Source organism: Gracilinanus agilis, chromosome 3 (genome assembly GCF_016433145.1).
Source record: "Gracilinanus agilis isolate LMUSP501 chromosome 3, AgileGrace, whole genome shotgun sequence".
Taxonomy (NCBI): Eukaryota; Metazoa; Chordata; class Mammalia; order Didelphimorphia; family Didelphidae; genus Gracilinanus; species Gracilinanus agilis.
The window spans coordinates 227,337,405-227,365,117 of record NC_058132.1 but is presented as its reverse complement, the minus strand read 5'-3'; the positions used below and the strand labels follow the sequence as shown (position 1 = coordinate 227,365,117).

Genomic DNA, 27,713 nt, shown 5'->3' with positions numbered 1-27,713 from the left:
GCAAGTTAAAATTGGAATAACATAGCAAGAGTAGTGGTTTATTGTTTTGGGGGTTAGATTATAGAATAAGTTATTATTAATTAGGTAAGGTAAGTATTATGATTCATAGAAGGGAAAACCAGTGGTTTTCCATCTATGAAAAGGAGGGTTATTGGAAATGGAAAAGAGAAAGGTAAGGTGCAAAAGGATACAGGTTGGAAACTGAGTGGTTCACGGGTGGAACTCAAAGAGAGAGTTCCAAAGGGATTGAAGGACAGGATAAGGAGAGAGCTTGAAGTCTGGGAGAGGTTGCTGAGTTCCTGTGGGTACTGGAACTTTGGAGTGACAATTTCCTGGAGATTAACTGTTGGTCTGGGAGAGGGGCCATTGCTCAGCCAGTTGAGCATGTAGACCAGCCCTTTCCAGCTTCTAGATATAGCTTTCCTTTGGTTCCTGCCTCTTCATTCCTGTCCTGAACTTTGAGATACCAGTTTGTTCCTGATAAGAAGTCTAGCCTGAAGATAATTTTATCTGTTTGTACTCATCTGCCTGTAGTGTTCCTGTGACCCTACCATCTGGTTATTGGCCTAATTCAGCAACCTGAACTGTTTTGCCATTATCAAAGATTATTTTGGAGTGGCCTAGTCAAGATAGCTACACTAGGGATTTTGGAGGTACAGCACAGAGAGGTCAGAGTGTTACTTAGCATCAAGATCAGAAGGCAGATCCATGCAGATCCCTTAGAGCAGAGGGTGGAGTCTAGAGCTTTTAGTATTAGGGAACCCCTTGTCCTTCCTTTCTATCCCATTATTTCCATCACTAAACCTTTTGTTGCTATATAAAGCAGTCAGATTGCGTTCTTGAAAGATCCAGGACTGAGGGCTGCCATCTTGCCCTCTGAGTCCAAGATAGACAGAGACAACAGACGTTTGATTTTACTAACCTTTTAAGCGATCAAACCCACATCTTTCACATGCCCATAGCAGCAGGCAGAGTCTTTATATAGTGTACAGCAGGAAAAGGAAGTGCAGCTGTGCAAAAAATGCCCAGCAAGGACCCATTTGTGAGATAAGCACTTGTTAATGCAATTCTGGGACCAAAATGATTGGTTTGGTAGTTACGGGCTAGCAATGAATCCTCTTTCCGACAGGACTTAAGAAAAGCTTATTGTTGAGGTCTGGGTACAAGATAATTATCCAGACTTTTGGAGAGTAAACCAGATACCCCCGAAGAAACCAATTTCAAACTTGTTGAATTGTGAACTAAGTTCAAAAACAAAATCATAATTAGCAATGATAGCAAGTAGAAAAGAGCAAAACATTGGTCCTCAGCTCAGGCTTGTGATTGGTAAGTCTAAAGAAAAATGAGTTCTGCTAAAAGAATGGCAGAATTAATTTCTACATAACTTTTCATATAAAAGTAAATTCAATTTTAGTAGGTTCTGGGATAGCAATATGCCCTGATGAAGAAATAGCAGGTGCTATGCCAGGAATACCAAATCACGGCCACTGCCTCACTTCACTCAGATGCTGGTGGAATAGCCCAAGTGTCTAAGCATGCAAGCCCTAGGAATAGCAGGACCTCCTGGGCTACCAGCTCAGCTTCCAGTCTGGCCCCTCAGCTATTCTCTAGGGGGCAATGCCCTGGAGAGGCTTGACCCAGAAACTGTTATCTGCAGGTGTTATAAGCCCCTCATCAACAGCCCTAGTTACTGAAGACCTGGTAAAGAAGATTCTGGCTCTCAAAGGCCTTAGCCCCATTAAATGGTGCTATATCAGAAATGGATATCATTTTATAAATAGAAATGACAGTAAAGAAGATGCATTACCATCTGCCTTGCTGCAACATTCACTGAGTATTTCCATCTGACCTGTGGCTGAACTCTCCTATAAATTGTTAGTCCTGTTAGTTTATGAGCTCCTCCCAGAACTTTTCACTTTTCTATATGTATCCCTAGTGTTTGGTATATGGTAAGCACTTAATAAGTATTCATTCATTCATACATACATATTATAACAACCATAATCTTGGGAGGGTACTTGTAACAAGTTTTCCTGGGCATTAGATAAGAACATTCTTTTTATGGCCCACTCCTTCATCTAAGAGGGCTTAGGCCTAGCTCTCCCTCACTCCTCCCAACTCCCCCCAACCCCCCAACATGCCTCTGGTAAGTAGTAGACAAGCCTCTACTACCCAGATTTCGAAAAGAAATTAGGGCTCTGTCACATGGAATTAACACATGGCAAATTTACTATTGCTATCTCGTTTGGTTCTACCTCTTTGCTTGCCCTAAGAGAATATATATGCAAGTGACCTGTAGCTTTTAGGTGTATTCATATAATAGGGGAAAGAGACTTGCTTTATTTTCTCTACAATATTGGCCCATTCACTGTCTCCCTAATTGTATTTATGGTTTGCTTTTCATTATGAAAATTCTGACCCCCTAAAGTCCTACTGGACCTGTCAAACATAGGTATATAACAGAGAAAGTGTGAAAATATTTTAAAAGTTTTAATATTTACAATTTTACATCTTCTTGAATATATCACACAAAAATCCAGGATCTGGTACTAACATAAGTCAATACCTTTAGTTAATTTTTCTTACTCAAAATCAAGGATCAAATCTTCAAATTTGGTACTTTTATAGCAGCTTCTCCAACTTGTTTTGATATATCAACTCCAAGAGGACATCTGTATTATAAAACAATGTAATGCATTACTATTTATCTTTGATAAATTCAGAGATTCATATAGATTAGATTGATATTTACACTGGTAGAGAGGATCCACAGATCAAGAAAAATATAAATTGAAGGGTTTTTTTTTTCTTAAGGGGGACAGAAAGGTAAGTATACCTTTCATTAATGGGGATCAGCTTCCAGAAAAGCCTTGCAGTGGGCCCTTCTGAAAGAAGCAGACACTTGGCTTTCTGAGTCCTGCAAGCTTATAGATCTGGAGGTCTTCAGAGAGATCACATTAGTCATCTTCCTGTTCTTCTTAGTCTCTTCTTGCCCAAATGATTCCAAGAAACACTCTTCCTATTTTAGTTCCTGACAGTCTCACTACTGCTATCCAAGAAAGAGTACTAGACCTGTATTTAGAGGAATAAGCTTTGATTCCTGGATCTGATGCTATGTTTATGACCCAAGAGTCACTTAATCTTTCTAGATCTCAGTTTTCTATAAATTTCAGGAGCTGGACTAGACAATCTCTGGAGGTCCCTGCAGAGATCTAATCATATGGCCCTTCGTTCATTTGGGTGATTTTAGTCCCAGGTTTCTGTTTCCCTTGGGTGAAGCTTGGTTCCAGTCCTGGTATCCCTAAGCAATCAAATTACATAAGCTAGGGCAGAATTTTATCCAGAATTTAAAACAAATCAGGAGACCAAGTTCTATAAAAATATGTAAGCTCACTTTATAGGATATGGTAGGATGCATGGTAAATTCTGGTCCCTGAACAGATAAGATTACTTTCCTAGAATAATCTTTTTTGGAAATAGCTAATCTACTTATATATTAAAAAAAAGAAACAGTAGACAGCCTATAGTATACCACATAGTCAAATTATTAGTAAAGGAAACTGAATATGGGGGCCTGCTAAGTGACTAAAAAAAGTATTCTTGATCAGAAAAATGAGAAAAGCGGAACAAGAAGAATGCTTTACAGTCTTGTTATGATAAGAACTTACACAGTGCTATACATATATAGCACATATGTTATTATATACTACATATAGCATTATGCTAAACACTTTACATTAGATCTTCACAACAACCCTGGGAGATAGGTGTTAATCATTCCCTTTTATAGCTGAGGAAACTGAAGCAAGCAGAGGTTAAGTAACTTGCCCAAGGTAAGTGCCTTGAGGCTAGATTTGAACTCAGTTCTTCTGCTCTATCCATCGCACCATCTGTTATGTCAACCTGTGGTCACTGGTGACAACAGGCCATTTTTGTATTGTGCTTTATAGTTCTAAAGTATTTTCTTTAAACTTTGTAAAGAGCTTATAGCCTGTCTCTTACTATCATGAAATAGTTACTACACTACTACATTAGAGCTAGAAATGATGAATGGAAGGATCAATTGCTAATGAACAAGTTGTTATATGCCACAATGTTGGAGGACTTTTTTGTTTGTATCCTTTTACTGTGTTCTAGGAGAATGACTCTTACCTGTGAGAGGTATGACAGGCCTCTGTTCCAAAAGTCCATCCACAGTTTAGGGCAGGTGGAATGGAGAATGAGGCACTGAGGACAGAACCATCTGTGAACTCAACTCCTGAAGGACTGTTCTTGCTCTTTAGTGCTATGTGATACTGCTAAATGCCTCCTGAGAGAATGGCCTCTTAACTAGTACGGGCAAAACAAATTCACAATAACCAAGGAATGGGATTATTCTTACTCTAACAATAAAGAAAGCAATGTTTCCTTCCCATGGCTAAAAGTCATATCCAACCTCAGGACTATACTGGGTGGACACCATCAGACCATGGAGTTTTCTTAGCCAGGGACCAAACTGCTAACATATATATGATTCTACCAAATTACTTATTGTTGTGGTTCAGTCATTTTAGTCATGTCTTATTCTTCATGACTCCATTTGGGGTTTTCTTGGCAAAGATACTGGTGTGGTTTGCCATTTCCTTTTCTAACTTATTTTATAGATGAGGAAACAAGAATCAAACAGGGTTAAGTGACTTGCCCAGAGTCACAGAGCTAGAGTCTGAGACCAAATTTGAACTCAGGTTTTCAGTTGTTCATGAAACAATAATCTTTTCATGGATCATGATCACCTGTTCACAACTTTAAAAAACTAAAACAATATTCACAACAGGCCTAAATTATATTATCATTTTTATTAACAAATCTTTAAACATTCAAGAATTGTTATCCTGACTCTAATAAAAGAACTCTGTCTAATTTGTAAGTCATAATCTCTTTCAACTTTTATGACTGACTTCTTCTGAGAGTCATAGTCAAATGCATCTTATGCCACTTTCATAAGGAAGCTAATAAAAGGAATTATGGGTAACTTCTCTGCATATTAAAACTAACATTAATTATTAATAGAACTTCAATGAAAACTTGAGATCACAAGTTTAAATTAGTGCAGTGACATTTAGAAGATAGCTTGAAGAAGGAATAGGAATTGTGCCACATACTTTGGTTCATATCGGAGACCTTCTGTGTTGTATAATATGCCCAGTCCTGCACATAATCTCTCAATACCATTCCTAAAGAAGAAATAGGGAAATAAATACTTCAAAGATTCAAAGAAAAAACATTTGTATTCTAGAACAGTGAATTCATCAGTGTGGGTAATTCCCTGTGTAGAGACTTCTTCCACTGATATCTATCTAAACCTTACATTTTTTGCTAGCTGTCTAGGTTTTAGTGATTTCTTCACGGTCACACAAAGTTCATCTGTCTGAAGTAAGACTTGAATTCAGATTTTCCTGACTCTGAATCCTGCCTCTATCTCTTACTATCTGTGTTAAAAGGTGTTTAACCTCTCTAGACTTACTCAGTCAGTGGTCAGTAAGCATTTATTAAGCACCTACTATGTGCCAGGCACAGTGCTAAGTGCCAGAGATACAAAGAAAGGTTAAAAACCAGTACCTGCTTTTAGGGAGATTATGTTCTAAAAGGGGAGACAATGATCAAACAAATATGTACAAACAAGATGCATACAAGATACAGAGGAAATAATCAATAGAGGGAAGGCCTTAGAATTAAGAGGGATGGGGAAAGGCTTCCTATAAAAGATGGGATGTTAGCTGGAACTTGGAGGAAGCCAGGGAAGCCAAGAAATCTGCTGAGATGGTCATAAGTGAAGAATGCATTGCAACAAGACAGATATAAAAGCAATTGCTCTAAGATGAGTTCAAGTAGGACAATTGAAAACAGGGCAGATAGGGAAAAAAAGACATTTTATTTTAAGGATATAATGACTCCCAGTTTACTCATCCAAAACAACCATGGAAGTGAGGGGGAACTATGTTATGAAAGACTTTAAATATCAGAGGATTTTGTATTTGATTCCAGAGGCAGTATAGCAAGCCACTGGATTTAACTAAGAATGAAGGTGACATGGTCAGAATAGTGCTTTAGAAAAATCACTCTGGTGACTGAATGGCCAACATTAGAATGGAGAAAGACTTAAGGAAGGCAGATCAACCAGTAGGCTGTTGCAATAATCTAGGTATAATGAAATAAGGACCTGCACCAGCGTGGTAGTGAGATCAGAGGAGAAAAAAGAATTTGAGAGTTGTTAATTTCAGAAATCCTAGAAAATCTTGGCAAAAGATATAATAAAGGGGGTGACAAGATGAGGACTCAAGAATGACATCTAGCTTGCAAGCTTGGGGGACTGGAAGATGGTGGTGTACTGGATAGTAGGAAGGAAGTTTGGAAGGGAGGAGGAGTGGGGGGGGGGTTGGGGGGAAGGAAAATGAGATCAGTTTTGGAAAAGTTACATTTAAGATGTCCCAGTTCAAAATGTCTAAAAGGCAGTTGGAGATGTGAGCCTGGAGGTCAGCAGAGAAGTTAAGGCTGATAAGCAGATCTGAGAACCACTGGATGACAATCAAATCCATGAGAGTTGATGAGATTACAAAGTGAAGTAATATAAAAGGGGAAAAGAGGGCCCAATACTGAGCCCTGAGGGATAACTTGTGGGTGTGACCTGGATTAAGTTTCAACACAGGAGAATGAGGAGTGGTCAAATACACAGGAGGAGTACCAGGAAAGGGTATGCCAAAAACCTAGAAAGAGAGTATCAAGAAGAGGGTGTTTGGCAACTAGGAGATCTTTAGTAACTTTGGAGAGAGCAATTCTGGTTAAAATCAGAAGCCAGATTGTAGAAAGATAAGAAGAGGGTAAAAGAGGGAAAAGTGGGAGGTACCTATTGTAGATGGCTTTCTTAAGGAGTTTCCTTTAGTTTAGGACAAAAGGCATATGGCATAGTTAGCAAGAATGGAAGGATCCATTGAGGATTTTTGGAGGATAGGGGAGACAAGAACAGGTTTATAGGCAGTAGGGAAATGGAGAGAGTAAATGAGGGAGTGCTGAAGATTGAGGAAGCAATTTGCTAGAAGAGAGAGGTCAGAATAGAATCATTTGTACAGGCAGAGTAGTCACCTTGTCTGTAATATGAGCAGTTAGATCGTCAGATCTATAATGCCCATCCATTTCCAAATCTATCATTTTAGAATTTCTTTACTACAAAGTATTCCATATAAACAGCTATTAGTGCTTTTTAAAAAAAAAAATTCTTACCTTCTGTTTTTGAATCAATACTTATATTGGTTCTTAAGGCACAAGAGCAATAAGGCCTAGGCAATGGGGGTTAAGTAACTTCTCCAAGGTCATACAGCTAGGAAGTGTCTGAGGCCAGATTTGAACCCAGGACTTCTTGTCTCTGGGCCTGGCTCTCAATCTACTGAGCCACCCAGCTTCCCCCCACTTTTGATTAAAATAGGAGTCCAGACCTTGGATTTTAATAAAATTTATTAGGATTACTTGGATAGGTAGAAGATGAGAGAGAAATAGAAAAGGGGTCCTAAGCTAACTTTTCCACATGGTTCCTCCAGCAGACCCCCCCAGCATGGAAGCTTCTTGGCAGAATGCCAGAGACAGAGAGAACATGAACTTCTTGTTTAACAGTTTTTATAACTTCCTGGCTCCCTTTGTCCTGTTCTAGCCTCCAGGTCAAGTTTCGGCTCACACCAGGCAGTCAACAGGAGATGATGTCACCGGTAAGACCCCAGAAATGGGGGAGGGTAAATTTCCTTCACACATTAGCAAACATGTTTCCATAGAACTAAAATTATGGTTTAAGGCTAATATAAAAATATATAGTACTTTACTCACCATGCAATCATAATCCCATTATCGGTGCAAAGTCTGAGAGGAGGACATAATAAAATACAATTTGTTGCTTTTGTTACAATTTCCAAAGATCTTCGAATATATAAGTTACTTGCAACACCTCCAGATACAACCTGAAGGAATTAAAAAGGGGCTGACATTAATCACCACAAAAATAGAAATAGGAACCATCGCTTTCTAAACTGTATTCTGTGAAGGTATTCTATGTGTGATAAATAAGAATTCAATGAGGAAATTTTGATGCTAGTAGTATTCTGACCTGGTAAAATAAGACATTCAATTAGACACATTAGAAATATTTATCAATCTCTTGTAGAAATGTTTTATTATGAAAACAGACTTAATTTCCTCTATTCTGCTCCCAAATTTCCTCAAGTCATCTTTAATTCTTGGAATATTCAATGGCCTAAAATAACAATTAGGTTCTTTGGGAGCTATTCAGTGTGATAATGAGATTAAATCTACCCTGCCCATCTTTAGATTTAATCACCAAAGGTGAAAACATCTCCATTTAACTCACAAGTTGGGGTGGTCTGTAACCCATGTGTGCTAGAGTAACAAATCAGAATTTACTGACTGCTTCCAGGGCAGTCCTAAGAAAAGCATCTGTTGTGATTGGACACATAAACTAAGAGGAGGCCACAGGAAGTAACGCAAAAGAGGCCCCTTTAAAAAGAGACCTCAGTGAGCTGGGCCCCCTCTTCTGGATTGTGAATGGGACCTGAAAGAGCTCTTTAAGACCAGACTTGGAGAAGGTCTAGAGCTGGTGAGACTGTTCCATATGGTGAGTGTTAAGATTGAATCTTCCTGAACTTCTCTTAAGGAACTTCCTTTTAATAGAGACTCTGTGACCAAAGCTTTTGCTTTGTTCGCCTTCAAGGCCCTTAAGGCCTCTGGCTTCCTGGCCTTGGGATCAAGGCTGGATTTCCCTTGGCTGAGGGTTAATTAGATCTACCTGGATTGAACTAGGGGATCAGAGCAAATTACTATGTTAGATTACTTATCCTATCTTATCCTCTCTTTTATTTCCTTATTTCTATTTCCTCTTCTCATTTGTAAATAAATTTCCATAAAAGTCATTTTAACTTGAAATTAATCTTTAATTGGGGACTGATAATTGTTCAATCCCTTGGAGACCAACCTTTTAATATTTACCCAATCAAAACCCTTTCCCCCCCTTACATCAGCCTATATTAAGGCCCAATAGAGTGGCAATATTCTTGTAAATACAACTTGCTCTGATTTCTACTCCACTTTTAATACTTGTGGTTACAAACATCTTCACAAGAGAATCTGATTTTTTGCTGTAGACCAAAACAAAGTGTTACTAAAACTGTTTATAAGGAAAGTTGTAAACACGTACCAATATTGCATTAGAAGGTGTTAGAAATCCTCTTTGCTGGCAAAACAGAATAGCACGATGTGTTCGTTTGGCAATGTGGCTTGCAACTGTGTGCTGTACTGAAGCAGCAATGTCAGCAGCACAGGACAAGATCTGCCCCTTCTCAATACCTGCAAAAAAATGGTTAGTGATTTTCAAATATATATTTCATGCTGATTTATTATACACTTAACTTTGTTAAATACATACAAACCTTCCTCTTTTTCCTTTTGTGTTATTATTTTGTCAACAGCAGTCTGAAGTCCACAAAAAGAAAAATCACAATTTTTACAGTAATGTAGGGGATGTCGGAAATCAAAACATGATCTATTTCCTTGTTTGGCTAAATGTTCAATAGCCTTGCCACCACTCATGGCAGAGTACGCTGGGTGTTTTATTAAAGAAAGTCTTCTTGCTACCTAACAAAGGAAAAATATGCTTTGTAAGATATGATATTATAAATGATTCATATTTTTCAAACTAGATTCCAAAAGAACCCCACTATTATTGAGTAATATATTATAAAAAAGTATTTTTAAAAGTTAGATTATAGCTGGTGGCCACTAAAGGTTCAATTCATAGTAGTGGGCTAGCTTGTAATAGATGGAAAACTGCTTTGTCTGAGAATACAAGAAAATAAATTTCTCATATTGGTCACCCTCTTTCTACTCCTCCACTTTGTGGAGGGTGGGGAGAGGAGGATCTAGTCAGTTTTAAACTGACAAAATCACTCCATTTTTTTCTAGGGAATTTTAGAAAGAGAAAGATACAATACCTTTCTCTTCTTCCTGTTTTCAGCTAGAGTGGAAATAGACATGATGGATCACTGCTCCCCCAACCTTAAGAAGCAGCAGTAAAGTTACCATCCACCATTCTTTTTTGCTGTGATTAACAGTGCTCTAAGGGAGAGAAATGAAGCTGTGGCTTTCTAATGCCAACATTTCTCCAATTTAATAAAACAATTTAATCTACAGTGAGTGCCCTTTAGTTTTACATTTCTGCTATGATCAAATAGTATATAACAGTTAACAAAAAACTTCATAATAGCTGACTTTCATCTGGTATTTTGAATTTTACAAGTGTTTTACATATATTATCTTATTTAAGACTTACAACAATCTTGTAAGGTTAATACTATGGGTATTTTTTATCTCCATTTTATATATAAGTAAACTCAGGCACAAAGAATTTAACTGCCTTGCCCACAGCTAGCTCACTCATGTCAGAGGCAGGATATGAATCTAGGTCTTCTTGACTCCCAGGCCATTAGACTCGTATCCAATTTGATCCAACATATACTTTTATAAACACCGACTATGTATGAAGCACTCTTCTTGGCCCTGGATACATACATACATACATACATACATACATACATACATACAGGATACTTATTTCTCCTGGGAAGTTACAATAGGGAAACAGATGAGTATATGTGTGGTAACTAGAAAATAAAAGTAATTATAGGGATCACAGAAAGCTTTTCAAATGGCGCTCAGGCAGAGCCTTGACTAAAAATAAGGGGTTCTATGAGATAAAGGAGCAGTACTTTAAGGCATGAGGAACAGTCTCAGAAAAGGGAAGGGAGCAAAGTAATGAAATGCTGAGTTTGGGAAGAGAAAGGAAGTATTTGGTGAGAACATAGTGAAATAAATCCAGAAAGGCAAGCTGAAGATGTTGAGTAGTTTGCATTGTATCTTAGAAGAAGTCACTGAAGGTTCCTCAGCAGGGAAAAGAGGCAAGGAAAGGGAATAAGCATTAATTAAGCACCTACCATATGCCAGGCACTCTGCTAATTGTGTATGCTGTTTTCTCTTTATTCCAAGTTGATAAGAGTAGCATTCTAGTTCTATTAACACTCTCTCCTGCACTCTTTTTTCGTGAGTCAGTTCTGTCACTACAACTGTAAGCAGACAATCCACCTTCCACTGTGGCAGGAGCTCTAGGAGACCCCAGTTCCTCACACTCACCAGGAACATGTTCTTTCCTCACTTCCCCTCTCTTACTGTCTCAACCTAGGACAAAACATGTATCACTGTGCATTCGTCTGACTTCCAAAGTTCCTCACTTGTTAGCAACAAGGTTTGAGTTCCTGTTCTTAGGGTCTGGCTCCTGTAGACTCTATGATGTCCACTCCCTCAATCTCCAGCTTTGAGCCAGTTGGGGTCTCCAGAGATTACAGAAGACATAGACATAGCTGCTCCTTAGTCCCTCCAACTGAGGATTCCAGTGGTATCTTCAGGGATGCAAGTTCTGGGGCTCAGCAAACAAGGTGAGGTTGCCAATCCTGCTCCCAGGGGCTATTTTGTTGATTTCACTCTCTTTGCTCTATTCCTGTCCCCATGGCCTATAGAGGTGGGACTGAGGCTAGGGAAGTCAGAAACCTTCTTCTCTAGTTATCCTAGCTGTTAAATTTCACTCACAACTCCTTTAGCTATAGTTAGCATTGATTCTGTGGAGTTTTTTTTGGTTGGTTGTAGAGGGTATTAAGAGGGTGAGGCAGCCTCATACACTACTCTACCATCTTTTAAAACCTATCCTCAACAAGAATTTATTAAATACTAACTGTCCTACACTGGAAACGCGCATGCGCGCACACACATACACACACACATATTAATAATAATAATAACTAGCATTTATATAGCATCTTCCAGATTTGAACCCAGATCTTTCTAACTTCAGACCCAATCTCTATACTACATCATCTAGCACCTCCCAAAACAAAAAGAAATGAATTCTTAGATTATTCTTACCTTGTCAAGCATGTCACCTGGAGCTATGTCTAATGATTTTCCAAGCAGAAGAAAATCTGAAACACCTTGAACTACTGCCAGTAAACAGTGACCTCCAGAGACCAAAAGAACTAAGAAAGGAAAATCTACTTTATTGGTTAATCTAATAGTAAGTGCGTGTGCTTCCATGTGATGGATAGGAATGAAAGGCTTCTTATATTGGTTTACCAGTTGTAAACTATATGCCACACCTACACCCAAGCTTAAAGCAAGTCCTGGTTTTACAGTAGTTGCAATTGCTGAGAGTTCATTTGGAGTGACTCCACTGGCAGAAAGTGTTTCTTTCACTATTTGTTCAATGTTTTCTCTGTGAAGTCGCTGTGCAACTGAAGGTATAATCCCACCTGTTCTGAGAAAAAGATACTCATGAGTTTATTGTGTCAAATTATACGACCTTGAAAATGAAAGTCTGGATTCAAACTGTACCTTCTCTCCTATAAAGAATAAATTTCAAAGCATATTTTTCTAACTAATGTAAAACTTTTAGAAAAAAAAAACTCACCAAAGGAGCATTCTAACAAAAGCTAGTAAAAATGTATTTGTCAAATTTCTTACAAAACTAATCAAAAAAGCTTTAAAATAAAAATTATATAGGAGAAAAAACTGTCTATATTTATCCACTGTGCTACAATGAAGAGAAAACATCAACCTGGAAGTTCAAAAGAAACAAAATCCAAGGGGTCAATAGGAAAATCCACACACAAATGTCTGTTTAGTCAACAAGCAAGAGGAAATACATCCTAATGAAAATTTTAGCTTACAGGTGTAACTGAGACCTAGTATGATGAAACTCATGTCCAGATGGTAGCTACGAATGTATATATTTTATCCAAATGAAACAGAATTAAATGGGGAACTGGCAAAAAACTGTATGCATATGCACGTGTGCATGCACACCCCAAAGCCCTCCCCTGGCCACCCCACCCCAGGCCTCAACTGTCTTTCATTCCCACAAAGCCCTCTTTTTCCTATTGGTGAATTTCTCCTAGAACCTACATTTTGAGAAACTTCTCAGGCCCTTCATCCCTCTATTGGCTCTGACCTTACTCTCCCAATTTTGCCAACATGCTCTTACATGGGATTCTTCCCTCCCTTTTTAGCTCCTTTTTGTGTGTTGTCTTGTCCTGTTGGAATTTAAGCTCCTTAAGGGAAGGGACTGCTTTTTTACTTGTATTTGTATTCCCAGCACAGTGTATGGCACATAGTAAATATTTGCTGACTAGTTCTTGTACATGGAGCTGAGTGCTTCAGATAGATATTGAAATCAATGATTCAAGCTTGTCTCTTCTGTTGAAGGAGATCAGGAAGTAGATTTGTAAGCTAACAAATAAGAAGCCTTAACTAATGTTGGAAGGGCTTATCATAATAGGTTATGAACTTCCTTTCTCAAAATTTCATTTGGCATGTTCCTTTTGCTTTCTGCTGATTTACTTTGTAATAAATGCAAGGCAGTATAAGATTAAGAGACTACACAAATGACTTGGACAATAAGTGATATAAGGTCTTAAGAGGATGGGCAGATCAGTGTGGGCTTAAAAAAGCAAGAAAAGTTTCATGGAGGAGGTCTAAGCAGGCTCTTGAAAAATGATGAAAATATTTAGATAGGTATAGGAAGGGTTTTGAAAGAATGTTTTTTCATCTCTTCTTTGAGGCCAATGGGATCACTCTAAATGTCTGTGAGTTAAAAGAAACTTAACTTTAAAAAGTAATGAACATGGATAGGTTGGAGACCTGATCTTGAATTTTAGCTCACTTACAGGATGTGGGACCTTGACTGGGCAAGTCCCTTCACTTCTCCGTATCTCAACTTCCTTATCACTACTTCCTAGGATTCTTAGGAGGATCAAAAGTAATCATCAGAATAGGCAAAAGTGTTTAATTACAAAGTGTGATACAAAGTAATACTATTCTTACCATATAAAAATACAAATGGATTATTTTCATTAATTTCTTTTTGGTTTGACAGTAATCATGATAATGGCTACTTACTCTAAGTGAACTTCAGTTTGGGAGTGTATTGCTTCTCCTAGGATGTTACCACTTTCATCCACCACAGCAGCTGCTGTATCATCACAACTGGTTTCAATTCCTAATACTAGTTTATGAAGAAATTGTTTCCCAGGATGAAAAGTAAAGCTTCTTAAAAATCCAGGTATTTGCCATTTGGACAACCTAAAAGGCATTCCCAATGTCTTATTCAATGTCAGCATATTGAATATACATATATGCCTAAAAAAGAACCACAGAGGGTAACAAGTGTTAAGATGTGAATTTTATGCACAGGTAAGGCGTAAGACTCAGAATTCTAATACAATAATTAGAGTCTTGAAAGCTATTTACATTCTCCTTCAGTTTTAAATTATAGGGAAGCTTATGAAAACTAGCAATAATTTATTTTTTAAAATATCACATAAAAAGACTCTTGTTATTTGAGGAAGAAAAGGGATATAAATAGAACAGAGGATTTTATAGTTGTTATTTTATAAATATGTCCTGTCAAACCAATCACTTCTTTATGAAATGCTTAACATCAAAAAAGTTCAATATCACACTATATGTGTATAATGAGAGAAGGAAATGGAATTAAGAGGAGTTAGGAAAGACTTCCTGTAGAGGATAAAATTTTAGTTGAGACTTTAAAGAACTCAAGGAGATAAGTACGTGGAGTGAAGAGGGAGAATATTCCAGGCAAGGGGAAGGAACTACAGAAAATATCAAGAACTGAGAGATGAAGTGCTGTGTTCATGGGGTGAAAGTAATATTTTGTCAGAAGCCACTCAGAGAAATAGGGTCCTTTAATAAAATCTTTTTATCTCAACCCCATCGAGGTTAATATAGCTGGCAAGGCCCTATATTGACTCGTTTGGCCTGAAAAGTTTGGGCTATTTGGTGGATGGCCTATCTGAGATAAAAAGTTGGACCCCTCCCGATGGCTCCTTTTATTTTATTTTATTTTTGCAGGTATTTTTTTAAACATTTATTAATATTCATTTTTAACATGGTTACATGATTCATGCTCCTACTTTCCCCTTCACCCCCCGCACTCCCCCCACCCATGGCCGATGCACATTTCCACTGGTTTTAACAAGTGTCATTGATCAAGACCTATTTCCAAATTGTTGTTAGTTACATTGGTGTGGTAGTTTCGAGTCCACATCCTCAATCATGTCCACCTCAACCCATGCGTTCAAACAATTGTTTTTCTTATATGTTTCCTCTCCTACAGTCCTTCCTCTGAATGTGGGTAGCGTTCTTTACCATAAATCTCTCAGAGCTGTCCTGTGTCATTGCATTGCTGCTGGTACAGAAGTCCATTGCATTCGATTTTATCATAACATATCAGTCTCTGTGTACAGTGTTCTTCTGGCTCTGCTCCTTTCACTCTGTATCAGTTCCTGGAGGTCTTTCCAGTTCACCTGGAATTCCTCTAGTTTATTATTCCTTTGAGCACACTCGTATTCCATCACGAGCATATACCACAATTTGTTCAGCCATTCCCCAATTGAAGGACATACCCTCATTTTCCAGTTTTTTGCCACCACAAAAAGCGCAGCTATAAATATTTTCATACAAGTCTGTTTATCTATGATCTCTTTGGGGTACAGACCCAACAATGGTATGGCTGGATCAAAGGGCAGGCATCCGATGGCTCCTTTTATTACTGAAAACATATTAAATTAGTTTTTTAGGATAGTCTCAAGTTCTAGAAAGCCTCTAAGTACTGTATAGTAAATGAGCAGTTAAGGAGTTAACAATTTTTCCCTAAGCCAAAAAAAGCAGAAATTAGCAGAAGCTGCCCTTTATCTCTTCCTTTCTATTGCAGACATCCCAAGGATACTGTAGGCAGACTCAAGCAAATTCCATTCCACACTTAGGTACTTTCCAATGACTAAATTCACCCTACAATATTAAAGGCTCATTCTTAAAGATAGCTTTTGAAGTATGGAAGCTTTTTTTTACTAAAATGACTCTTAGATAAAGTGAGACTCATTTTTAACCTTGGACCTTGTCTCATTGAGGCATAATCTTCATGAGAGAAATAATTTGTAAGTCATATGTCAATCATGATGTAACTCTGTAACCTTGGTGTGTCTGAGCAGCTGTGAAAGTCCATTGTGCTTTGTAAGAGACTGTTGTTTGAAAAGGTATATAATTTAAAAAGCTCAGAGACTTTTTGGAGCTGTCTTAAGCTAACCATTAGTCTGGCTGTTCTCAATTTTCTGCTTTGTCCTTATCAACCGACGCCATCTAAACACCATTCAAATCCCTGTTAACATAGAGAGCGGGCTCTCCATAATATCTGACACAAAGGAAGTAAGCATTATAAGGCTGCAAATCAAGGAAGCCATGCCAAAGAATCTGGAACTTTTTAAAAAGGATATGCCATCTAAATTGACAGAATAAAATACGTAGCTATTGGCCATAAGGAAAGGATGCAGTGCTCAAGGAATTAAGCTAAAGGCAAACTACTGTTGAGGGGGTAGCATAAGCTGAAATAATAATGGATTAATGGATCAGAGTAGTAGTGTACTGGATCCAGCCTGATTAGTCATAAATGTTGATTGTTAAAATTTCAATGTGAAAATTTACACTTTGGAAACTGGTAATCATTATGAAATAGGGATTGATTTACTGTTTTACTGTCTGGACTTAGTAAAGCTATGGACAAAATGTCACTAATGCAAATTAAATTTTTACGATTATCATTCCCCCTACCCCACCAAGCAGATCTGATTGTTAAACATTTACCAGCAAATTCCTGGCTACAAGAGATATTCCAAGGTGAAAGATGGCAATTACTGTTAATAAAAAAAAATTAATGATTCATGGTTAGAAAAGTCCTTAGTGTTGTTCAGGGGAAAGAATGATGGATTTGATGGCATACCCTTTTAAGAAGTTCCAGATTCTTTGATATGGCTTCCTTGATTTGTGGCCTTATAGTGCTTACTTCCTTTGTGTCAAATATTATCTTCACCCCATGAACACAGCACTTCATCTCTCAGTTCTTGGTATTTTCGGTAGCTCGTCCCCCTTGCCTGGAATGTTCTCTCTCTTCACTCCACGTACTTATCTCCTTAGCTTCTTTAAAGTCTCAACTAAAATTTTATCCTCTATAGGAAGTCTTTCCTAACCCCTCTTAATTCCATTCCTTTCCCTCATTATACACATATAGTGTGATACTGAACTTTTCTGATGTTAAGCATTTCATATATTCAAATCTTGGCTCTGTCACCTATTATTATATATCTAAACCTACAATCTTATGATCATAGGCCAAGAGAAAAGTTTGGATCTGGTGGAAAACAGGTTTTACAAGATCAAAAGGACAGTGCATCTACAGCAGTGATCATGAGAGTGGGTACAAGCACCCTAAGTAGTAATCAGGACAATCTGTTGGGGAACATGAAGAAAATATGAGAACTAAATATAGACCAAGATATCACAGCATGTACCAAAGCAAGTTCCAAATAGATACATGTCTTAGATATAAAAAATGATATCATAAACAAATTAGAGAAGGAAGAAATTACCTTTAAGATCTATGCTCGGAGGAACAGCTTGTGATCAAACAAGGGCTAATGAAGTTCACAAAAGACAAAATGGACCATTTTGACTACATAATTTTTTTTGTTGTTGTTCCAACAAAACGACTGCCCCTAAAATGAGAAGAGAATCAGATAACTGGAGAAAATCTTTGCAATGAGTTTCTCTGATAACAATCTCATTTCCAAAATGTATAATGAAATGGTTAAAATATTTAATAGCCGTACCCTAACTGATAAGTTATTAAATGTTATGAACAGATAGTTTGAAGAGGAAGACATCTAAACTATTAATAGCCACATTAAAAAAATACACCAAATCATGAATAGAGAAAAGCAAGTCTGATATTCCACCTCACAACCATCAGATTGACAAAGTTAACAAAAAGAGAATGTCCTATTAGAAGGAATTTAAGAAAACAGGCATATTAAGACACTAGGTGATGCTGTGAAATGATATAACTATTCTGCAAAGCAATTTGGAAACATGACCTCAAAGTTACTAAAATGTTAATACCCTCTGATCTAACAATCAAGGACCCATATGTACAAAAATACTTAAGGCAGCTATTTTTATGGTGGCAAAACACTAGGAACTAAGAGGGTACCCATCAGTTAGGGAATGGTTGAAAAAATATGGCAGGTGAATAATGGAATATGATTGTGCCAAAAGAAACGATAAAATCGAAGATTTCAGAGAAATCTAAAATGACCTCCATGAACTAATATAGAGTGAAGCGAGTAGAACCAGGATAATAATTTATGGTGTAACAACATTATAAAGACAAATAACTTTGAAATACTTAAGAACTGATTAATGCAATGGCCAGTGATAAATCCATAATTAAAGATAAAGCATGCTATCTACCTCCTGACATAGAAGTGATGGACTCAGGTTACAGAATGAGACATATGTTTTGGATATAGCGAGAGTGGGAATTTTTTTTGCTTGACTGCATACATCTGCTACAAAAGTTTTGTTTTTCTTTTTGTATTTCAAGGGGGTACAAGAAGAGAAAATGAACATGTTAATTTTATTTTAAAATAATAGAACTGAGGAGAAAAATATTCTTCTTATGTTCACAGCTTCTAGATGCCTTTACTTCTTGCCTTCTTCCAATCAAACAAGGACTATGCTCTTAGATAGTTATCCATAGGCATTCTAGGGAACATATTGTATCTCACCTAGCTAGGGATCCGTAAACTACTTCAACTCCTAGGGAGTCCAGCCTACAAGAGGAACAGGCAGGTACTACATGGACCCTTTTGGTGCCTTGATTTGGGGGATGAAGGGTTGGGTGACCTTGCTTTACTCCTTCAAGACTACAAGGGTACACTGACCAGAGCCCCATGAGGCCCAGGTTACAATGAACATAGGGAAATGTTTCCTTGCATTTGTAAGGGGGAAAAAGGGGTTTTATGGGTTCAAGCTATTATCAATCCTCAATTAAGAATAATCTCAAGTCAAAATTGACTTTTGTGGAAGTTTGTTTACAATTAGGAAGGTTGAAGGTAGGGAAATTGAGAGAGAGAAACTCTGGCCTGGACCAGAGTTCCGGACCAGGTAAGAATTTAGAGGCCCAGCAGAGGGGCACAGAGGTTAATTAAACAAGGCTTCTAAGCACAAGGCCTTTTACAATTAGAGAGGCAAGAGAGGCCTCCCTAAGGGTAGAACCTCCAGAAACGCCAAGGGAGGAGAGAGAGAGAGTCAGCCTAACTTAGCCATGTGACAATTCAAAGGGAAGCAGTCAGAGGTCCCACCAGAGTCTTAGCATTCCAACACTCCTCCATGAACCAGAGAAGGTCCTTTGCCAGATGCTCTCTTTCACCAAAGACCTCAGCTAACTGAGGACCTTCTCCTTTTAAAGGGGTCACTTATTCGTCACTTCCTGTTCCTCCATCCTAATTTGCATGTCCAATCACAATAGACAATTCTCATAGACTGCCTGGGGGCGGGTCAGTTGATTCTGATTCATCCCTTACTCTAGCACACATGGGTTACGGACCTCCCAGAATTAGAGGTGTTCTCACCTTTGGTGATTAAATCTAAAGATGGGCAATGTAGACTTACTAATTATCACACATTGCATCATGCATGGTCACTCCAGGACCTTACCCAAAAAAGAGGAGGAATTGCATTGAGGTCTTGCATGGGCCCTCATAATTAGGCTGGCCTAGGAGGGGAAAATATTTCCTAATGACAAAAATGCTTTACTGCTATTCTGTAGCTTTAATAAATAAAATAAATATTTTTAAAGTATTATTTACTTTCATTTTTTCAATTTTGTAAAATTTCTATTTTGTATATGTTTATAATATCCATAATTATCTATCTTCATAGCTTTCTCTATAGAGATTCATCTCTATAGACACTATATATATATGTGTATATATATATATACACACACACACACACACACACACATATATATATATATACATACACACACACACACACACACATATATCTAAAACATACATAAAATAATCTAAAGAAATACCTACCCAAAAAGTTTTTACTGATGGGGAACTCAATTGAAAAAGTTTGAAACCACTGATTTAAGGAACATACATAGTAGCATAAACTGTTGCAGCTTGTGTACAGACTTTTTGTCTCCAAAAAGGAATAAGAAACATTCTCATGGTCAAGTATTTGATCTGTTAATACACATGTCTTTGCAACTAACAAGCAAATAGATGGCATCTATAGTGGTCAAGATATTAGAGGGAGAACATTTCTTGGTGTAAAGCCTCAGAGCTAGGCTTCATTCAAATTAAGGTTGAAATGTTAAGAGAAAGTTACTCAAGGAGATACTTAATCCAGCAAGAATAAAGAAACATGGAACTAAGCTGAAACATTCTCAGGAGACCTACAGTTGAAGTGTGTAACTAAACATTCTGGAGTCACTGAAATCTAAGCAATCAGTCTGAGGTCAATTAGGATGAAGCACTTTTAGTATACGTCTATAAGACCATTGGTAATGACTCTACAGCTTTACTCTATACATGCTGATATCTTGAGTAAGAGCCACAGGAGAGCCATTGCTTTGTGTTTTGGAGTGTCAGAGGAAAGATCTTATGGCCAATATGTATTCTACTAAGAAATCTGTTGAAAGTCATGACTTCAGCCCAGATGAGCACAGAGATCAGGATAGCAGCAGTATAATACAAGTATCCTATCTAAGATTCCAGCTGGGAAATGGAATCTGCCTATGATATGCTAATGTCCCTGGAAAAACACAAAATACAGGAGTGGTAGAGTCATTCCTCACCAGAAATAAAAAACAAAAAACAAAAAAAAAAAAACAACTAGTTAGCTCCAAAGAATGGCAAGGACCCTTACAAAGATGATGCACTGCTACCACTTGTTGCTCACAGGTAGAACTAGTTGGACTTGGAGGGCAGGAATATAGGCAAGGTAAAGAATGGAAACATATATACCAATCGACAAGCATTCATAAAATGTGTACTACATGTTAGGCACTGTGCTAGATACTAGGGATACAAAGACAAAACAGAAGCAGTACCTGCTCTCAAGTAGCTTACAATCTATTGAGGGAAACAACATGTATTTATAAAATAAATATAAATAAAAGACAGTATGGGGAGGACAATAGCTGTTTGCAATAGCGAACTCTTTTTAAAGAAAGTAAAAGATTCTACAGGGCAGAGTAGAATTCCCTTAGGAAGTGTTGTGTTATTATACACAGTTGTGAGGAAGATTATTTAGTTATTAGTTAGGAGACTTAACAGGAAGGGCTGGAGAATTCCAAGTGGAATGGGGAAGTAGGAAGCGTGGCTTGCTCTCTGAGACAGACTCCATGGTGGTTGGGACAAGCTGTAACTGACCCTGGGAGACCTCAGAGCTAGTGGAGCTGTACCCTGATTCCCTGGGATCTTGGAGAGTGGTGAAGGTTGAAAGCAGGGGACATCAGTCCTGCAAGACAGCACTGAGTAGGGAAGAGGCCTGTGATCTGGTGAACAGCTTGCAGACTTCCTCTCCCTACTGTGCTACTTTGGATCATCAGTTCTGGAGGAGTTGGCTCCTGGCATCCTAATAACATCTCTGGACTCTGCTGTGAGGATTCCCACTCCAGTCCTGCTATTCTCTGGGCCCTGCCTGGGTTAGGTCTTAGATGAGTGTAGTTAAGTCCCTCCCCTGACCCTATAGTTTGCCCTTAGTCTGAAAGTGTAGAAACCCCTATTCCCATCCTTTACCATAGTTTCTTTAATTAAAATTGTTATAAACTCTTGTCTTTTGCCTGTTAGTCTCCATAGGCCCCTTGCCTAGAAGGTGCAGAGTGACAGTAGGGCCTAACTGCCACTTCTGTTAACAGATACCTCCTTAGCAGTTAAACCCAGTCTCCCTACCTTGTTTGGTCCTGCCTTCTGTCATTCCTGTCTCCCTCACACCCACTGAGCTCACAAAATAATATTTAAGGCAACAATCCTGGTTATTCCCCATTATAGAAGGGAATTCCAAGAATGATAGATACCTAATACAAAGCTCTTAGGAAGTGCTAGGTGGAAGGAACAGAAAGGTGGCTAGTTTGGCTGGATCATAGAGTTCATGCAGGGGAGTAATGTGTAGTAAGGCTAGAAACATAGTTTGGGTCCAGATTCTAGAGGAGTTCATTATATATTCTAAAGGCAATAGGGAGGCACAGGAGTTTATTTAGGAGAGAGTGACATGATCAGATTTAAGGAAAATTAAAATATGGCTGAAAGAATATGGGGCATTTGAAGGATGATGGTTCCTTTGATGGATGGATGGATGGAAGTATGGAAGAGAGGTGAATTTTTGGGAAAAGATAACAGGCAGTATTTGAGATGTCTTGAGGATATCCACTTAAAAACATCCAATAAGTAATGGATGATTTGGAACAAAAGTAAGGAGATGGGCCAGACATAAATCTGTCAGTTATCTGCACATAGATAATAATTAAACATAAAGTAGATTATATCACAAGTAGAGAAAGAGAAGAGGGTCTAGGATAGAATCTTGGTGTACACTAACAATTAAGAAACATGGTATGGATAAAGACAGTGAAAAAAGTGGCAAGACGAAGGCACTATTCTATTAACCAATTTGCCCGTGGATCATTCATTACATGGCCCAGACTGAGACATCCTGGTTAAGAAACAGATCATACAAATATCCAGAATACTGCCAGGGCTGACTTGTCTATAGCAGGCTTCTGCCCAGATGAGGAGGTGGAATGAATTTAAAGGTAGTTCCACTATTTGATGGCTACTCCATTTCTGGTAGTACCAAAGAGACAGAATGGAAACTAATAACTTAAGGGCAAGACATAGACATCCAAAAGTCTTTAACTAGAGTGGTAGGTTAAAGTGTCTGATGACATTCATAGTAGAATAGCTAACAGTGGAGTACCAAGAGGAAGCACAGATAGGAAGATAAAATTTAGGCTCCTGGGTTCTCCCAAGGAAGGAGCAAAGTATACCTGAAATCTTTATGATGAAAGTAAACCTTTGACAGAGAGGTTACATTTTTACAAATTTTTTTTTCTGGAGGACAGGGGGGTAGGTAAGAGGAAAAGACATATGATTTCATTGATAGAGGGTGTACCTGATGAGAAACTTCTAGTATATCAGAACCTTCCCTACTCAGTCTTACAGTTCCCTGGGAATACAGAAAGGCTAAGTGATTTTTCAAGATAATTGGAGTATCTTTCAGAGGAGTTTTACAGAGGAGTAACAGTCACTAAAAACTTTTCATGTTTTCACTATAAATTCATAATATAGGTATATATACACACATATACACATATATTTCAATTTCTGACATTACTTTGTCAGGACCTTTCCTTTACAATTCCAAATGATGTTCCTTAATTTATACCAAATAGTATGGTTACTAAAAGGATCCTGCTTTCCATACAGTTAAACACAGGTTGAATAAATGTGATATGGGTTTGTGTATCTATGTATGCATGCATATATGTATATATTCTTCACATTTATTTTAGTGATAAATATCTATAAGTTTACGATTGTATTCATGTTATTTCTTATGTTATTTGCTTTTGTTACCTGTTAAGTCTCTAACGGTAACCCGGCTTACTGGAGAGAGGGCTGGGCCTTTAAGTCAGAAATACTTATATTCAGATCTTGATTCTGACATACACACTAAAGTGCCTGTCAGTATACTAATTACTTAACTTTTTAGTGATCTCAAGAAGCCCCAAGAGTGTAAACTGCAGATAAATCTCTATTCTGCATCAATGGAAGGAATATTCATCCAGGATTCAACTCCACCAATGAACCCATAGATCTAGACCTTGTTCCTCACACATAACACCAAGTTTACTTAAGAAAAATAAAATTCTTTTTCTAAAAAGAAGGTAACACACTACTAGTGGGAAGTATTATTTTGGCATACCTCTCCTACTGGAGAATAGCATGGTTGGTGGATAGAGATAGAAGACTGACCTTGGTAAGACCTGGGAAAAAATCCAGCTCTGATTGTTGTGAGGATAGGCAAGTCTCAATTTCCTCATATGTAGGGAAGGGTAAGGAACTGAACATTTATTGTTGCCTACCAGATGCCAGATACTGTGCTAAAACTACAAATTTGATCCTCACAAAACCTGTGAAGAAGGTCCTGTTATCATCTCATTTTAAGATGAAAGAAACTGAAGTAAACAGTTTAAATGACTTGCTCAGGATCATGAAGATGGTAAGTAGTAGTGAGATAACATTTGAATTCGGGTCATCCTGACTCCATCTGGAAAATAAAGGTAACTGTAAGACCTCCCCTATAGATCTAGAAATTCAAGTGAGATGAGCTCGAAATTCACAACAGATTTCAAATGATTATCTTTGCTTCTCAAATAGTTTGGAATTTTCAGATTTTTTTTTCTTTTTTACAGATCACAAAGTTTACAAATTGGGTATTTGTTTCACATCTAAAATAGATTTTAAAATTCATCCTACATCCCGGTAGTGTTTTACTACAAAACTAAGCAACAAATCACACATCATGGAGCTCTTGTCAGAGCTCAGTGGAAGCTGAGGAGGCCTCAGAGATTGAGGTCCCAGCAAATTTTCTTTGACTTTGAGTGGAATGTGATAAATGGGGAAGGAAGACAGTTAGATTTCGGGATTGGTTCCTCCTCCTCCCAAGCACCTGGGGCGCAAAGACCCACCCCTCCCCTAACCCCTAGCCTACACAGGCAAGCCCCAGGAAATCCTGGGTTTGCAGTCACAGGAAGCTGACCTTTGCGGTGACCGAGAAGCCTGAGGTCGCTGAGTAGGTAATGTCTTCCACTTTACTTTTTTTCCAGAAGGACCTCGGCAAAGTGGGGTTAATTTCTTGGGTCCTTCTGGTACTTTTCTGAAGGAACTGCCGCAGGTCAGCCAGCGCGTCTCCGTGTGTGCGCATGCTCCAGCAGGAATACCTTGGCATAGAACGCGGCGCACTGAGATGACATAATCAAAAGTCTAGGAAGGGTCATATGAGCAAACAGCCCGGGACTACCACAAGTCAGGCAAGTTGACTGCATGCTCTCGTGCGCTAACTCCTGGGTTTGAAGTGGACTGAGAACCCTGTCATTTTCAAACGTTTTCTCTCTGGGAAATGTGTGGTCGCAGACGCGTGGGGTGCAGGGCCTCTTAGATAAGCCTCAAATGAAATGCCTACAGGGAGAAACCAATGTGGGGGCCGAACCCCCTTACCAGTGCCTCTCCCCCCTCCGCCCATGGATGTGGAGGGTCGGGGAAGGAATCTCCTTTCTTTGCAGAGGTGGGAGGTGAGAAAGCTGCTCCTTAGAGCCAGTTGTTAACTAACGTGAGAACACCTCCTAAATTGATAAACGCGACAAAACCATGGCCTCTTCATTAGTTTTTATTTTCTAAGAAAGTAATGGGGGTGGGGGAGGGAATGATGGCGTATATTAAGCTTTAATGTGTCGTGTGCCTCTTTGCCCCAACTGGCCACTTCCCTGAAAGCGGGGTTGTCAAACATTTATCAGTCACTTGATCCTGCCTCCTAGGCCTTTCCTCACTTCGTAGTAAGCTCTTAACTGCTTCTGGGATTTACCTCTTCTTTCTAGTGTATTTATCTATCCCTCCTAAGTGTCCTAGGGTAAGAGGTCAGCTTCTCTCACCTGTATCCCTGACGGCATTGCTTCCGAGCCCTTTGCTCTTGGGCTTTTTTGGACCATTTTCTCTCTATTCCTTTCAGTTTCCAGGCCTCCCTTTTTTGTGCCTTTTTTTTTTTTTTTGGACAATTTTTAAAAATAGTACCCTTGCTCATCTGATTTTAACAAATTTTCCAAGATACCACTGCTTCCATTTCCTCAGTTCCCGCATAACCCATAGTTCTCACTCGGAGACTACTTATGACAGTAAAACTGTCTTTGGAGACAGGGGTCACCAATCATTACTAAAAACCAAATCCTGGCCCTTTCTCAATTCTCGGCCTGTGATTTTAAGTAGCATTTAAAAACCTCCTATTAATACCAACAGCCTCCTCTATTGATGTGTGTGACTCTTTACCATCCTGGCTTGCAGCCTCTTCAATTCTTGGTAATCTCAAAGGCTTTCACAAAAATCCTAGTCCTCGGTTCTGTTCCTTTTCAAGAAATCCACACCAGTTTTTTACCTTTTGATTATTCCGAAATTTCTAGCCCTGGTGTTTCACCTTGCCTCTCAGCCCTTTATTTCTAATTGTGCACAGGATATTTGCCTGACCAGCTTTCACTATATATCATTACTTCAGTTTTATCTCTAACAAAGTCTCTTTAAACTAGTTCTTGCTTAACTTCCCCAATTAGTGAAATATCAATTAGTTCTAAATGTATATTGAAGATGTGATCTTTACTGTCATTGCTTATTTAGATTTGAGTAAAAAGAATGTACTACAAATTGTATCCCAAATAATCATCTTCTAAATATTTTACAAGAAACTTTAAATTTTTATCAGGCTGGTAAAATGCTAAAGACCTGAGAGTAGGTATATTGTTGGGTTGTTTTTTTATTTTTCTGGAGAACAAGGCCCAAGTAAATCAATAAATTCTATGTTTTCATTTTTCTTCTATAAAATCAGAATACCTTAATAAAGCTACTAGATTTCATCCTCAAAAGGATGGTAAGAGGACAAATAAGAGTAGTAGACCATCAAAATGTATTAAGTCCAATGAACTTAAGTGCTGCCACTACACATGCTACAGCTTCTTGGAGCCACAGGCAAGAGTTGAGTGAAAGGTAAGACATCAAAGGAGGAAAGCAGCCTTGAAAAGGAATTGGTAAGTCCTCATACCATAGGTACTAGTCTTCTTTGAACCCATACAGCTCGAACATGTGAAGACTTTCCCTAATGGAATGAGTAGATGAAAACAGTTTGTTCTAGAGGCCATGAAGGTGCTTGCATTGTGGAGAGCTTAGCAGAAAGCATCCACTGCATTCTGAGCCATCACCGGTCATTTTCACTTTTATCTTGCCACTGGACTTTGAGAGAATGATGCTGACAACTTTGTTCAACTCTGCCTAAATTAAATCCAATTTATGTATAAGTCAAAAGATATGACCAATGATGTAATTTTGGTCTTTTTTTTTTTTTTTACAAAGGAGGACCAGGCAACATATTTTAATTGTTATTGGAAAGGATAGTGATCAGGAAGTTTCAGATAAGTATTTTAAGAGTTCCTGCCATACTTTTTGTATTGTTTGGCTCACAGTGCGTAAATGACTTTTTAAAAAAACCTTCCTTCTTAGAATCAATACTGTGTATTGGTTCCAAGGCAGAAGAGAGGTAAGAGATAGGCAATGAGAGTCAAGTGACTTGCCCAGGGTCACACAGCTAGGAAGTGTCCGAGGCCAGATTTGAATCTAGGACCTCCCATCTCTAGGCCTGGCTCTCAATCCACTGAGCCACCCAGCTGCCCTCATAAATGACTTTTGATTCAATGAGTTTTTCCTAAGAATTTTGACTAATTTATGTATTATGAGTTGTCTTAATATTCAGAAAGAGTAAGCATTATTAATGTATGATTCTTCCATTTCTTTCCATTCTGAACTCTGTCAGAATACTTCTAAATTTCTCTCATTCAAAATACCCAGGCCTGCCCTCCATAGACTATGACTTAACTATGGATCTAATGG

The 27,713-nt window shown here is 38.2% G+C and overlaps 1 protein-coding gene across 2 annotated transcripts; it reads right to left on the bottom strand.

Annotated features, from left to right (window-relative positions):
- Positions 1-2,475: 2,475 nt before the first annotated feature.
- OSGEPL1 (O-sialoglycoprotein endopeptidase like 1) lies at positions 2,476-26,711 on the bottom strand. Of its 2 annotated transcripts, none has more exons than XM_044669706.1 (9): positions 24,829-26,711; positions 17,577-17,702; positions 14,035-14,274; positions 12,007-12,394; positions 9,465-9,669; positions 9,233-9,381; positions 7,852-7,982; positions 5,142-5,213; positions 2,476-2,672 (listed from the first exon to the last, which is right to left on the bottom strand). In XM_044669706.1, the coding sequence occupies exons 3-9, from the start codon at positions 14,253-14,255 to the stop codon at positions 2,600-2,602; spliced, it is 1,239 nt and encodes a 412-aa protein (XP_044525641.1). In that variant the 5' UTR covers positions 14,256-14,274; positions 17,577-17,702; positions 24,829-26,711; the 3' UTR covers positions 2,476-2,599. The 2 variants fall into 2 exon arrangements, with proteins under 2 accessions (XP_044525641.1, XP_044525642.1); XM_044669707.1 differs by having other exon boundaries at positions 9,465-9,507.
- Between the last annotated feature and the right edge of the window lie 1,002 nt (positions 26,712-27,713).

Coding starts and splice junctions, on each gene's coding strand:
- OSGEPL1 (XM_044669706.1), bottom strand. CDS start 14,255: ATGCTGACATTGAATAAGACATTGGGAATGCCTTTTAGGTTGTCCAAA. Junction 12,395..14,034: donor CAAACTGAAGTTCACTTAGA/GTAAGTAGCCAT, acceptor TCTTTTTCTCAG/AACAGGTGGGATTATACCTT. Junction 2,673..5,141: donor GGTCTCCGATATGAACCAAA/GTATGTGGCACA, acceptor TTTATAATACAG/ATGTCCTCTTGGAGTTGATA.